The 15,133-nt window shown below is 41.8% G+C and overlaps 1 protein-coding gene across 1 annotated transcript in view; it reads right to left on the reverse strand.

Annotated features, from left to right (window-relative positions):
- The window catches only part of hk2 (hexokinase 2), a 41,114-nt gene that overhangs the window by 7,256 nt on the left and 18,725 nt on the right, over window positions 1-15,133 (reverse strand). The window contains exons 8-15 of the mRNA XM_042488790.2: window positions 11,995-12,156; window positions 11,416-11,649; window positions 9,494-9,798; window positions 9,234-9,382; window positions 8,590-8,709; window positions 6,762-6,857; window positions 5,348-5,447; window positions 1,088-1,271 (exon numbers count right to left, since the gene is read on the reverse strand). Of these exons, the coding sequence (XP_042344724.1) occupies window positions 1,088-1,271; window positions 5,348-5,447; window positions 6,762-6,857; window positions 8,590-8,709; window positions 9,234-9,382; window positions 9,494-9,798; window positions 11,416-11,649; window positions 11,995-12,156 (1,350 nt within the window). The remainder of the gene's footprint in view (window positions 1-1,087; window positions 1,272-5,347; window positions 5,448-6,761; window positions 6,858-8,589; window positions 8,710-9,233; window positions 9,383-9,493; window positions 9,799-11,415; window positions 11,650-11,994; window positions 12,157-15,133) is intronic.

The following is a 15,133-nucleotide window of genomic DNA, read 5'->3' on the forward strand; positions in this document are numbered from 1 at the left end:
CTCCTCCTGTCAACATGTCGAAGTATCCTCTGGCAAGATATGAACCCCAAATTGCTTGTGATGCTGCGCAATTGGTGTGTGAATGTATGATTGGTTACTGAGTAGCAGGTAGTTGCATTGTAGTCTCAACCACCAGTGTGTGCATTTAGGACTCTCAAGCTGTAGCTGCCATAAGTGGCAGTTATATGTATTTGTGTTGAATTTTAATAATGAATCAATTGAATCAATATTTGAGTTGAATCAAATCATGCTTTGTGTGTCTTTTGGTAAATAATTCTGTGTGTAAGATGAATTATAAAAAGGTCTCTGTAAGGACCGGAACAGCAGAACTTATAAATTTCCTTTTCCTTGAGAGCTGAGCTCCTTACTTGCAAGGTAATGGAGGCTGAGTAGTGAAATTGCTGCTGAAGATGAATTGTGAAGATAAGGCATAAATAATGAAGATGCTCAACACTGGTCTCTTCTCCTCTTTAAGTTAATGCGGCCAAAGAGGCATGGAATTTTATTTTGCTTGTTGAGCTTATGATTTATTTATTTATTCTAATGAGATAGCAACATTTGTTATGCATTTTCTGTGAGATGTTTGTACTGATTGCTGTATATTTTGATCTTGTGTGTGTTTTTAGTTCTCAAGGCATGATTGGCAACATGTATAACTGCATGTTTGTTTAATAAAAGCCTGTAGACAATACAAATGCCTTGTGTCCATGGTTGAACTGAAGGGGAGCAGCTACATAAGCTATTCAAATGAATGTTACAGTGCGCACACACACACACATACATAATTATACACATACACACACACAAACACACACACACACACACACACACACACACACACACACATCTATTCATTTGCTGCACAACTCTTTTACAATAATGTTGTGAAGAGCCCCAGCTGCTTTCTGTCACTAGTCTTTCTCTCTGTGGCAGTCTGACCTTGGAATCCTCTAATCCTTGGAATTAGTTTATATTTTTCTCTATTTGTGACTACATGTGATGCTGTTTGAGTTAGTGTTGGCATTTTTGGTTGTTTTTGATAGACATAATATAAATTTAATATGTATTAAATGAACCCATCCAATACCTCTGTTTCCCAGGATTGTTAGAGCACTCATCAAGGATGCGATCAAACTGGGTGCAGAAGTCATCGAGTTCGCCATTGTCACCAAATGCTCCCCACTCCATGTTGACACACATGCGGCCGTCGTTACCCTGCACGAGTTCGATGTTCTGCATTTCTTCCATGTAGCAGGCGTTGGTCCCTGTGCCTGTTTACAGACAGGTGGAAAGGTATTGTTCTAAGTATTATCCTGGGAGGAAAACCTCTGTTTCTGAAGAGCTTCATTCCAAATGAATACATATCCACTCAAAAAGACAACAAACTAAAGAATGACCCTTTCATAGTTGTATGACTACTCTACCAGTCAAGTTGCACTCACAGTTTACAACCATGTCTGTGAAAAAAATGGAGGCTAAACACACATCTTTCCCCCATTCAGAACAGTTTGTTACGCACCCAAGATTAGTGTCACCAATTCAGTATCTGACCAAATGTCTGTTGCTGAGCTCTAGGCAAGGAGGGTGGTCTGGTGAGATACCTCACTCATGTTTCAGAGAACCGGGGTTAATTTCTTAACCTAAAGTTCTCTTTCAGCATTCGTTTCGGTATCTCACTATGGGATATAGAGACTCCCATATTGCCAGACAAGCTCACCACGAAGACTGGTATTAAAACCCTGCCAGCTAGATGGCCGCAGTTGGTACTTAACCCACGCTTTACACTGTATGTGACAGTGTAGGCGCAGTCACATCCAACATGTAGAATCTGGTGAAAGTGTGGGGCATAGCCCAGGAGGCAGCTGCACATATCTCTTCAACAGAAACACCTCGAAATAACGCACAAAACGCAGCCATTCCATGAGTGGAGCGAGCACGCAGACCAGCGGGGGGCAGCAGCCCCTTGCTGTTATAGGCCATAGCAATAGCCCCCATGATCCAGTGTGACAAATGCTGCTTTGTAAGGGGTTTCCCCTCATGTGTCATAGCCATGAAACAAATACAAACAAAGATTTCCTGAAGCCAGCTGTTTGCTCAACATATGTGCGCAATGCGCGCACGGGGCGAGTGCATGCAGCCCTGACGGGTTTACTGACAGTGCGTGAATGTCACTCACGTGCTTAGCAAAAGCCAGCGCGAGTAATAATGCCGTTTTAAAGGAGAGCATTTTTAGATCTATCTGTTGCAATGGCTCAAAGGGTGGGCGTGACAATGCATCCAGCACCATGGACAGGTCCCAAGGGGCCTTTAGGCTCCTCGATACTGTCCGAAGGCGCAACGCTCCTTTCATAAACTGACAAATAAGAGGATGTTGGCCTGCCATTTTATCTCCAAAGCCTACATGTACACCTTGATGGCAGAGAAAGCTAGACCCTTGTCCAGCAGCTCCTGTAGAAACGTCAAAATGACAGACACAGGGCTCTGGAAAGCCTCAACGTCAGCCGCTTATGCACCACTCCTTAAACGCTGCCATTTGCCACCATATGCGCGGCGTGTAGAGGAGGCTCTAGTACTCTGAATGGTGGTAATGACACTGAGTGGAAGCCCCAAGAACACTAGATTTAGCCTCTCAGGGGCCAAGCCCACAGAGCCATGTGTTCTGGATGAGGATGGAAGATCTCCCCGTCCGCTTGCGTCAGGAGATCTCGGCGTAACAGTAGACGCCACGGCTGGCTGCACCGCAGCTGAAATATCTCCGCCAGCCAGCAGTGTTTCCCTGGCCATCAGGGAGCTATCAGGATCAGCGAAAGACCCCTCTCCTGCACCCTGGCGAGAGTAGGAGTGATCAGCTCCAATGGGGGAAAAGCATACAGCAGGACACTCGCCCAATCGTGCGCCAGAGCATCCACCCCCATCGGGTCGCTCTGTTCGGTCAGGGAATAAAACAGAGGACACTGAGCGTTCTCCTCCGATGCAAAGAGGTCTATCTCCGCCCGACCGTATCTGTCCCATAACCTGGTCACCACCACGCTGTGGAGTCCAGTCTTTGTAGCGATGATCGCCTCTGGAAAGCAAGTCCGCCGCTCGGTTGCAAATCCCTGGCACATGTGTGGTTCTCAGCGATAACAGGCAAGAGCTGCTCCACAAAATCAGTCTGTGTGCCAACGTGTGCAGATGATGTAAGCGCAGCCAACCTTGTCTGTTGATATACGCCACCACAGTGGTGATGTCCATCCTCACCAAAACATGCTGTCCCTTCAGAGAAGGCAAGAAATGTTTCAGCGCTAGTGAGACGGCCTGGAGTTCCAGACAGTTTATGTGAACAAACTGCAACTGTAAACTCCATGAGCCATTTACTGTCATGCCTTTGTGAGTGATGCCCACGAGAGAGGCGTCTGTTGTAATAACTTTAATGACCAGAATGGTTCTCATGGTAACGCCTGTAGTGAGAAACGCTGTGAGTCCCCAAGGGCGCAGAGCGAGGACGCACACCATGGTAATTAAAACCTGGCGGTGACCGTGGAGTGTGGGGTTCAATCTGAGCAACGCCACCCACCGCTGAAACGGCCTCATGTTCAAGCGGCCGTACAGAATGACTGCCAGCGCTGATGCCATCAGCCCCAGCAGCCTGAGACAGTTCTGAACTTTACCATCGCCCTTCTGCGGAAAAGTGCCAGACAAGCCTGGAAGGCTCTCACCCTCTCTGCTGACAGACACACTTTGAACGTGACTTAATTTAGGGACATGCCTATGAACGTGATGTTTTGTGTCGGGATCAAAACGCTTTTTCTTCCCAGTTTATCGTGTAAACCCAGGGCCGCCAGCTGTGATGTGAGCAGTCTGATGTGCACCTGGGGCCGCGGGGGCGACTGTGCCACTAACAGCCAGTCATCTATGAATGTTGCCAAGCGCATCCCCTCTTCCCTGAGGGGCGCAATGGCTACCTTGGTGCATTTGACAAACACGTGTGGGCTCAGTGAAAGACCGAACGGGAGAACCAGATACTTGTATGTTACACCCCGGAAGGCAAACCCGTAGGTATCTTCTGTGAGGGGGATAAATAGGGATGTGAAAATAAGCATCCTTCAGGTCTATGGATATAAACCAATCGCCTGGATGCACAAAATGTATCAGAGCTGCGTGTGTCAGCATTCTGAATGCGTACTTTCTCATGTATCTGTTAAGAGCACGCAGGTCTAAAATCGGTCTTAGACCCCCGACCTTTTTCGGAACCACAAAATATCTTGAATAGAAACTGATCGGCTCCGCTCCGGCGGTACCATTCGAATACCTCCCTTGTTTTGCAGAGTTATAATTTCCTCTCAGCTTTGGAGGGAAGGGCAGGGCCCGCAGAGGTCATGGTGGACTTCTGTGTGGGGGTGGAGATGAGACACCAGGAGAGGCTCGACTGGCAGCAGGTGAGTGAAATCTGTCTTATCCATGCTGATCCAGTCCAACGTGTGCCCCGAGTGCTCTTTTCCGACTCTCGTGGGGCTACCCCCACCATAGGATCCAATGCCGACAAGCTAGCTTGGTGTGCTAGCCTGCAACGTCAAGTCTTCGCTGAGCATACAGAGTGGGTGTCTGCCCCGGCAATCTTATTACCGCATGTGCACGCTCTAGCCAGTAGCTTGTCCTTATCCATGGTGAGGGAAGGGTAGCTCCGTAGCTGAGATAGCTCCGTCAAATGGAGAAGCGATAGAAGCTAGCTTGGTGGCTAGCTGTAGCAGCTACTGTTTGGTGACAGCCCAGCTACTAAACATAGCTATGAAGCAATAGGTAACATTCGGCGACCGAGGTGTTAGCTCGCTCTGAGAACAGTATTGCTAGCCCGTTAGCTGCACGTGCCGTCTGAGATGTTGCTTCTGGGAGCGATAAGAGGTTTAAGACTGAAGAGACAACGTCACGTCAGTCACTTATAGTAGGAGGAAGTCCCTCCTCCAGGGGTAGATGTCACGTTTGTCTGCCAGTCAGGACTGGCGTAGTGCAAAAGAGCTTCTGGGGGACAGCGCGGGGAGCGTGTCCCATGGTGAGATACCGAAACGAATGTTGAAAGAGAACTAATAGGTTCATTGTTGAGTCCAAGTGGACATTTGTATCGGAGTTGAGGAAATTCCCTCATTGTGTTGTTGAGATATTACGTTCATGAGCATGGGACAGATGTACAGATGTGTGGACAACCCGAAAAACACAATGACTACAGCAATGACTATTGGTAGCGCAGAGGCAATTCAAATGCAGTAATTTTTTTCACACAAAATTAATACTGATTTGATGAATTATAACGGTCAAAAATAGCTCAAAGACACAGAGCCTGGCTTTTTTTTGGAGGGGGGGGCAAACTTACCTACAATAAGTCCCACCTCACATCTGGGGTCCTCATAGCTGCAGGTCATCATGGTTCCCACTGTGTCATTAACCACCGCCACAAAGTTTAAGTCAAATTCCTGGAAGCAGTGATTAAGTGATGCAATTTGTTATAACGGAAACACACATTAACCTAACTGTCTGCACTTATAATAACCATTACATGTGCTGAGATTTGGTAATATTGATTTGGTTACTGGTAGTAAAAGATTTAAAATTACATGTCCCTGTTACAGCAGTTATGTTTTTAAACAGTATGTGTATTTAACAATATTCTTTATAACTGTTATAATTAATAGTCATTGACACAGACCCCATAAGATGGATTACACACACACATTATTATTACTACATTCTGTATTATGCACAGGTTTAATATGAAACTTGGGTTTAAGCTAAAACCCTCTGCAAGCATTCAGAATAAGAAGTATGTAGTGTATATTCTGTATATGTCTTGAACCTCACAATACGGTCAATTCAAATTAATGGCTGATTATTTCACATCTACTGATTCTCAAAGGAGCAGTGTGTAGGATTCAATGGCATCTTACAACAAACTCCTACGGCTTCAATTTCCTACAGTATTAGTTGTTTAGGAAGTTTTTACTGTGAGCCAAATCATCAAATCATGCTGGTAAAAACACGGAATGAAGCAGTTTCACATTACAAGAATCTGTGTTTTCCCTATGCTGCTTGTTGGGGAGGGGCTGCTAACTACTGTGGCTGACACAAAAACACAAATGGTCCTATATAGAGCCAGTGTTTGGTTTGTCTGCTCTGGGCTTCCGCAGATACATGGGGGTGTAATATGGCGGACTCCGCGGACAAGGACCTGCTCCTTATGTAAATATAAATAGCTTATTCTAAGGTAACAAAAATACAAATATTCTTACCTTCAGGTAATTACACACTAAAGAAAACATACTTATTTTATGGTACTTCTGCCAAAATTAAACTTTTAGAAGAAACCAATAAAGGTTTCTTTATTAAACCTCTAGGATGTTGCCATTAATTAAAAAGCTTTCTTGTAAGGGCTAATATTAAGAACCTAAAAATTTTACATGTTGCTGTCTACAGCAGTTTGCAAAATTAGATTTGAGGGGAATCAGGGAGGAAGAAAGAATGAGGGCTATTATAGCTGTAGGAAAATAACAAGGGATAGGCAGATAAAACGTTTTAGGAAACTGAATTAAAATACAATTCTATAGGAAGGAGACGATCAGTGAGACAATTTTAACTTGGTTTCTACATTATATGCAATAAAATGCTGTTTGTGGATAACTGTTGCTTGTAAGCCACTTGGGTATACTTTTTATTACACTGTTCAAGTGTCAACATTTACAGGCCACCTTTCTCAATACTCTTTGAAATGGATTTGTGATTTGTGTACTGACCTGTTTGCGGTGGACAGCGTCTTTAAGTAATGTGATAACATCTTTTCCCTCACAGCCGCTAGCTTTGAAACCCTTTGTCCAATTCAGAAGAATGCCCTGGACAAATGACAATAGTGATTTATGAGTGCGTGCTTTTCTTTTTTTTTGTCATTAATAGTACATCGTATATATATAAAAAAATTACAGAATTTAAAATCTAAATCAAAAGTTGCTCTTTGCCATAATGAAACTGCGGTATTGCAGTAATTCAAATGTTATCAGCCTGATAAATGCATAGTGCTTTTCTGTAAAAAATCCACTGTGTCCATGTTGATCAGAAACACTATTTAAAAGAGACAGAGGCTCCACCTGTGCCACAACAACAGTAAACATTTAATAACCAACAACATTTTCAGTTATGTCTTAATGATTATTGAGAAAAAGATCCCGTGTGTTTTTTAAAAAAAAGGAAAAAATTAGAGGCAGGAACCAGTTATGTTATTCCCTGAGTCAGCCTAGAGACAGAGCCAGGCAAAGAGCGCACATCCATGTGGCAGCTGAACATTTTTAAGTGATTAATAATTAGCTGTAAATACATAGATGGCAGTCAGAAAATGGCCTAACAATTAACAACACATCCAATCCACACTGACTCAAACTTGTGTATGCGAGCTGAGAAATGATATGAGATTTGATAGCAACCACTGCTCATGTCAACACTGATAAATGCAGAGCTTTTCATTGAAATGCCCATATGCCCAGTTTTCTGCCATACATTCATTTCATAAAAATGTGTTACTCTGTGTACACCAAGGTTATTTTGCAAGAATTCAGTCTTCAACCAGACCACAGATGGAAAACAACTGCATTCCTTCACTACACAGTATGTTTCTTGTGTGAACCTATGGCTGAACTGTTAATTATTTTAGATGTTGGAAATTTTAAGAGGAGGCGAAGGATTTACTTTATATACCTAATGCAGAGGTTCTTGTCATCATCAGCTGATCATTACATGCACATACACTGCCATGGCTTTATGGAAGAAACAGGTTTTGGACAACATCAAACTATTGATATAGATGGTATTGTCTAATCACATATCTTGACTGAAAATATATCAATATACCTTAAAAAGTCTGTATTTGTCCAGCCCTAATTACAATTGAAACACAATCCATTAATTAGTTTGGAGAAATCCACTAGAGAATAGGAGAGGGAATTAATGTAAACAAACATGTTATTTCTGCCAAATTTTGAGAAAAGGTGCAAAAAAGTTGGGCGATACGGTGTATTATCTTCAAGCAGCAGCATAAGAAGCTGAAACATGAAGCCAAGTGCCAAAAATTGAAAATTGCAGTTATTTAAATGGCCAAGAATGAGTCAATCCCCACACACCACAATGTTAAAACACATACCTTTACAGTAGAAATAAACATATTTACAGCCTGTTTCAAAAGTCTCTGTAGCTAATTACAACATTTGAGATGCTGTATGGGGATGAATTTTTTCATAACTGACTTGTTTACATGTAATTAAGGTTTACAGTCACACAAAATTAAGGGCAGACGGTTTTGAGTGACAAGCTGTCTGCTGATAGTGTTCTTGGCTTCTCTGTGAGATCCTTCCCTTGCCTCTCTACAACACCTGCCTTTCACCAAATATGGCCACTTCTGGCCCAAAACAAGCAAGATAACGAATGCCAAAATGCTAAACTCGAGCCTTCAAAATGGCATTCTGCAAACCAATAGGTGACGTCACAGTAGCTACGTCCATTATTTATACAGCCTATGGTCATCATATGTATTAAAGGTAATCTTGTACTTTTAAAGAGTATTAAATCAAACATTACCTGATCCAGTTTGCTTTGATGACAGGGGAAGGAAAATGTAAATCCCAGAGGTAAGGATGCACCTCCCATGCCCATGTATTCCAGAAAGTCAGCAATGCATTGCACAATGTGGTCGAACAGCTGACACACAAGAGACAGAAGATGTAAAAAACAAACAAACAAAAAAGAATATGTAAAGACACAGGTTGGACACATTGGCAGGTTAAAAAGGTGGGTGACCATCAGTTTTGTAAAAATAAAGTAAAAGAGAAAAGCATGTTTCTACACAGTAAAGTGTCTGATTGTCTCTCTCGCGTGTTGTGTGATCCGACTCAGTATTTAAGATTCTACAGAAACCACACAATGTGCTCTTGGACATTACTGTATATTTCCCCCTAATCAACAGCAACGATAATAAGAATAATATTCTGATACACTGAAGTTACATATCTTCATAAGAAAACTATATGAAAAAGTAGAAACCAAAGTGGTGTTTACCACAATGAACAATTACTGACACTTTTGTCAGAAGACCAATTTTACACATTGAGAGAGATTTTTCAACTTTATAAACCTGGCCAACGTCCCTCAGTTACATCAAGTCAGTTGCTGTAATCTCTTACAGTGCAAAACACTTAAGTACCTCAACACCTGTGTTGTTTTACCTCTTCCCCTGTGCCCTGCATAGTCTCCTGTGGAATACTGTAGATCTTGTGGTGCATGTCCACATTATGTCTCTTTCCACTTCGCACTCGCACCAGCAGCACCCTAAAGCTGGAGCCCCCAAGGTCCAAAGCCAAGAAGTCGCCATGCTCTGATGACGACAATAAAGACAACAATTCAGAACACCTACATGAAAGCATAACAGAGAAAACTAAACTGAACAACAAGTCAAATGGAAAGTATGTTCGCCTCTTACAGCTACCTGTGCCATCTGGTGTGTCTCTAACATATGTGGGAAGCATCTTAATGCTCGCATCCTCATGGGTTTGCTTTGACAGGCCTCGCACCATCTCCTTACTCATTCGTTTCTTCACTTCCAGCAACTGCTCACGGCTCAGGCGCAAGGTATCGAGAATACGCTGACGCTCAGCATGTTGAGCTGCAAGACGGTAGGCTACTGCTGTTACCATGGCTGCACCCTTCCCACTGCCACACTGTGACTGCAAAAAACGCACGTCACAGTCCGGCATGAGTCGTCGTACCATCTTGTGGAGTCTCCTGGAAAACCTAGGAAAATTGGGTACATTAAGTTAAATGTGTCTTGTTTTACATTTCCCTCTGTTATTTCTTTTCTTGTGCACAGAGAGGCTCATTAAACTTTGAAAGTATAAAAACTCTTCTTTATACCCCGTCATTTACGATTTACCTCTTTAAATGCAATCACATAGTTTAGGTTAAGTGTATATGGTAGAGTTTGGAAAGTAAAAAAAAAAATCTAACCTGAAGTACCTACAGTGTGTGAGAGGATGTCATCAGCCCTCATTATGGAGCAGTGTTTAGCCTACCGTTATACGGTATACCCTGCACCCCCCCTGAGAAGTCAAATCAATTTTATTTCATTTTATGTAGAGCGCGAAATTCCAACAGAAGTCACCTAAGGTCACTTTTCATATAGAATACACACCATGTTTTATATCTAATTTATGTTTTACTCTCTACTGCTTTGCGCACACACACACACACACACACACACACACACACACACACACACACACACACACACACACACACACACACACACACACACACACAGGTGTGCACACACCCACAGTCAGACAGAGAGTAGAGTGGAGCAGAAGAGAGCTTCTACACATCTTACATTAAGTGTATCGCAAAGCACTGCACTTTTGCAAGTGATTTGTCACCTGACAAAGACCAATAGTCTAAAAGCCAACAACTTAATCCTTAATGGAGAGACTCGACACCGACTGCTGGAAAAGCAGGCGAAAATATCTGCATTTTTTATAGATGCACACAACATGAAAATAGCATCAGTGGCAAGGATGCAAACATCAGATCTGCTGCTAGTCAAAGTACCAGCCAGGCTCCACAAGACTGAACTTGGTAAGTCAGTAAATAAATAAATAAATACTATAGCTGACTATAGTATATAGAAAATGAATGGGGAATTATTTAACTTTTCCTTATTGGTTGGTAATTAGAGCAGCAGAGACCTTCCTTCCTGAATGAATGAATGAATGTGTGAAACTGAAAGTAACAGCCTACTGATCTTCAGGTCTTAGCTAAAGTATGCTTTGGGTGTTCACTGTTTGCCTTAAAGGGATAGTTCAGATTTTTTGTTGTACGAGTTTCTTATCCACATTCAGTGTATTACTCACAGTAGATGGCGGGCAGCATCCCCCTAGTTAGGAAAAGCAGGCAGACGGAATTGCATGGAACCAATGCAATGTTCTGCTGATGAAGGGTGGTAACAGCAAAACAGTCGCGGCTAGATGGTTACCCTATATTTGCCTAACTCTCACAGGCTGCTTGAAAATATTCTTGTCTTGCCATTTCATGGTGTGATTGCGCTGTGGTTACGGTCTTGTTAGGTTTGGGCTTAATGTCGGTTAAAATCAACACTTCCCATTTGAACCATCTCTTTAACTACAGTAAAACTGATGGGTTCTTTGTTTAATCATCCTTGCTCTCTGTAACCTACCCTTTGGTAAGAATACAAAATGTTACACCTATAAAACATAAACATCTACACCAACGTATTTTTGTGACAGATTAGATATAATAAGAGTGTAACTGTGTTTGGAACGATAACCAAAAAAATGATAGCTCAGGTGTTTTTGTATTTGAGATACACTAGAAGTGATGGTGATCAGGATCACTTACTCTGGATGATTTTTGTAAACAGAGCCGTCCGCTCCAATCGTGGTACGCAGCTTCTCAGCTGCTTTGTTATCTCGGATCTGTCGCAGCACTGCCACTAGAGCGGCTGCACACAAGTGTGCAGCTCGTATAGATACAATCTGACACACCCTCTGAGTGGCTATGCAGTCCTCAACCAAAGGATTGAGACCCAGGTCACGGAGCACCTTCTCCGCACTCACCAGACCTTCATTATCTCTGCAAGCAAAGCAGAATACAAATCAAATCCACTTCATCTGAGACTGCTTAGTGTGAAAAGGGTAAGCAGTGAAGAAAACAGATTGATGGACATGTGGCAGTTGTACTAACAATGCAAAATGATTGCTCATTTTCATTTTGAACTGACAGCATAACCTGCCTATATCTACTGCTATATTTATATGGGCACTCAATAACCATAAAAAGTGGTTTTAACTCACCCGCAAATAAGATTAAAAAATATTCAATTCTAATTGGGCACTATCTGTCAGATTCGTACAAAGCCACTGTACCATCTCTACATCCAACCTTCTCAAAAACACACAGTGACACACACAAACTAACTTGTCGTTCTCAATGGCGTAGATGTAGCTGGTCTTGAAGCTTCCAGTGGTGCAGAGCTCTGCTGTAGTCTTGCCCTGGAACAGCAGCTGCTCTTTGGTCATTCTCACCAGGAGGAGACGCACTATTTCCCCCATGTATAGGCCACTGATCATCTTCTCAAACCTGCACGTCAACACACAAAAAGAAGATAAAGATATTGTCACATCCATTTTTACTTATTTTTAGAGCCTCATTCAAACCTTGTCTGACCAAGCAAATGCAGCTAACTGAAAGCCTAGCAGATGCTGATAACTCAGTAAATCAGTAAAATCAAGTGAGCCCAAATGTAATTAAAATTTGTCCTGAGTGTGCAACTTGTACTGCAGCAGGCATGAAAACACAAAGCATGACATAAAACATACAATATAACATAGAAATATATAGCAGTTGACATGAGTATGTGCCCAGGGTGGTTTTCATATTTGAACATTTGAAAATTGTCATTTAAGCTCCTCTGGAGCAGGCTTTAAGTGTTGACCATTATCCCACAGGGGCTCGAAATAATACAGTGAAAACTAAATATTATCAACATCACAACTGACAATGTAATGTGCATCATCATCATCAACAGAACAAGACTCTTCTCAACTGTAATATTCTGGACATCATCATCATCATCACTACTACAAATATGATCAACTGTGCAGCAATATTAAAGAAGCGTATCTGTCACTATCACTGCATCATCATCATCATCATCATCACTAAGGTACTGAGCTTTACAACAACAACAGCAGTTACCTCCTCCTGCCATCAGCATTTAAGCCTTGAACGGGCAGAGGGATGAAAGATATCCATTTTTCATGGCAATAAGTGCATACAAATGTAGGTCAGATGGTAATGGCTTGTACTCTGACACTGGAATTACCATCTTACGCTAGTATGCCTCTGTGAACCAGTTAAGTTCCACTAACTTTACATCCATGTCTGTCCAGACTCATATGTAGCCATGACAGTTGACAAAACTTTAATTATGGATATTGCTGCAAAGATGCTACAAATTCTAAAGCACGGACAAATCTGACAAATGAATAACTGCCATAGAAGTTTTAGAAGCAGAACACTATAATGTCACAGTGTGTCAAGTTTACATTTGACATTTTGGATATGCATTGCTGTCACTTATCGTATTAATCTATTAGACATTTACGTAAAAATTTTGTCATAATTAGCAAATCAATTTTTGAGTTAAGGCCAAAAACATGTTTTGTGAGGTCACAGTGAACCCGACCCAGTTGAGTCTAAGTGAATGTTTGTGCCAAATTTAGTCGAATTCCCTCAAGGCCTTCTTGAAATGTCATGTTCACACGAATGACACAAACATGAGGTCACAGTGACATTGACATTTGACCTGTGACCACTAAAATCTAATCAGTTAATCATTTGGATGTTTGTGCCAAATTTGAAGAAATTTTCTCAAGGCGTCCTTGAAATATTGAGTTCACAAGAATGAGACAAACATGAGACCATGAGGTCTAAACTGTTGGTTGCCATGCCTGCAGATACTAGAAATTGACAACAGACTCAATAAAGCTGAGTATAAAACAGTGTCATTAGAGTCCTGGAATAAGTAAGTTCCCTTAGAGGCAGAGAAAGTAATCATCAAAAGTAATCGCTCTCAGTTTGACAGTGTCTGTATCTGCGCAGAACCTGCCCTCTGCCAACATTTTGTTATTTGTCTCTGTTCAGGTGTTTCTGGGCATCAATCTTTGTAAGTAGTGTGTATCCCTCGGGCATTAATAGTGTGCAGGATGTGAGGGCGGGACTCTATGAAAAAGCAGCGACCAGGTGCCAAAACACAAACACATATCCAATAGGAGCCGTTGAACTGGGAAGTAGGGGCTTAACTTTGAAAGTTGCGTTTACAAACCGCAACCTAACAGTCCCACACATTCTGCCTTTAAGCAAAAACGTGTTGTTGGCCTTTCTTACGCAACATTTCAGTATCTGAGTGAAATGTCGGGTGACTATCAATCATGGTGCCCATGTATTTCAAAACGTGTTAGCATTTCCACTGACATTGCTTTGGGGAGCCAGAGGAAGTCGTCTAAACTCTATACCCTTATTGTTAGTTTTACAGACATTTAATTGTAGAAAACCCAAGGAAAAAATTCTCAGCAACTATGCTATGACACATCACTACATCACAAAGAGGGCTAATTCACATTTTGCAGTCATGCTCTATATTTGACCTGCCTTTGATAGCAAGTGATAATTGGGGTTATGTAAACTAAGTCCATACATACCTTTTGGGTCCATTTGAGATTTTTATTAATTTCCTTGTGTTAAAGAGTCACCCCGTTCATTTTGTAATAGTCAGTGCTCACTCTGACCAATATCAATCTAAAGAGCTTCCCACCACTAATCTTCTTTATTATTCTGGACAGCACTGGATTTTATAGAAAACCTGTATTAAATGCATCTCTTCACTTCAGTTCTTTTTACCCTAAAAGGCCCATAAAAGAGTATTTTTGAAGACAACATAATAACATAAACCACAAGGAAACTCCCTCACCCAGTTCTTTGAAAAACACACACTATTCATAAAATTATGCACAAATTAACCTTGAGTAATTCAATTTATATACTATGTATTCAGTCTGTTCAATCTATAGAGCATGTTTATACCTGAAATCTTCATTAGTTTAGACTGATTATCATCGGCTTGCACTGAACTCCTGATTTTCCCTGACCTCTCCTCAGATGGAAACCTATTGGTAATCGACTCTGTTGAAAATAATAGCAGTTTTTTTTCTTGCACACGAGACATCAAAAAAGTAAATGAATGGTGCTGCAAAGAAGACATGCAGAGGCAGAACGTAAAAATATCAAGATGACTCCAAGCTAGCTGCCTGATATCAGACAGATGTGTTAACTTCACACAGTCGACTCAAACTCAGTGTAGTTCAGGGGTGTGAAATAGGGCAACCAAGCTAGGTTAGTCAGATATCTATCACTTTCTGACCTTGCACCTACAGAGCCCCTAAAGGGACATGGGGAGAAAAAAAAAGAAGACAGAAACCTGGAGGGGGAAAAAAGCCCATCTGGTTTGTAGCTACCATGACAACAGATCACATGCGCACCAGAAAGTATTATGTGT

Source organism: Plectropomus leopardus, chromosome 4 (assembly GCF_026936395.1).
Source record: "Plectropomus leopardus strain MGB_pleo_1.0 chromosome 4, ASM2693639v1, whole genome shotgun sequence".
Lineage (NCBI taxonomy): Eukaryota > Metazoa > Chordata > Actinopteri > Perciformes > Serranidae > Plectropomus > Plectropomus leopardus.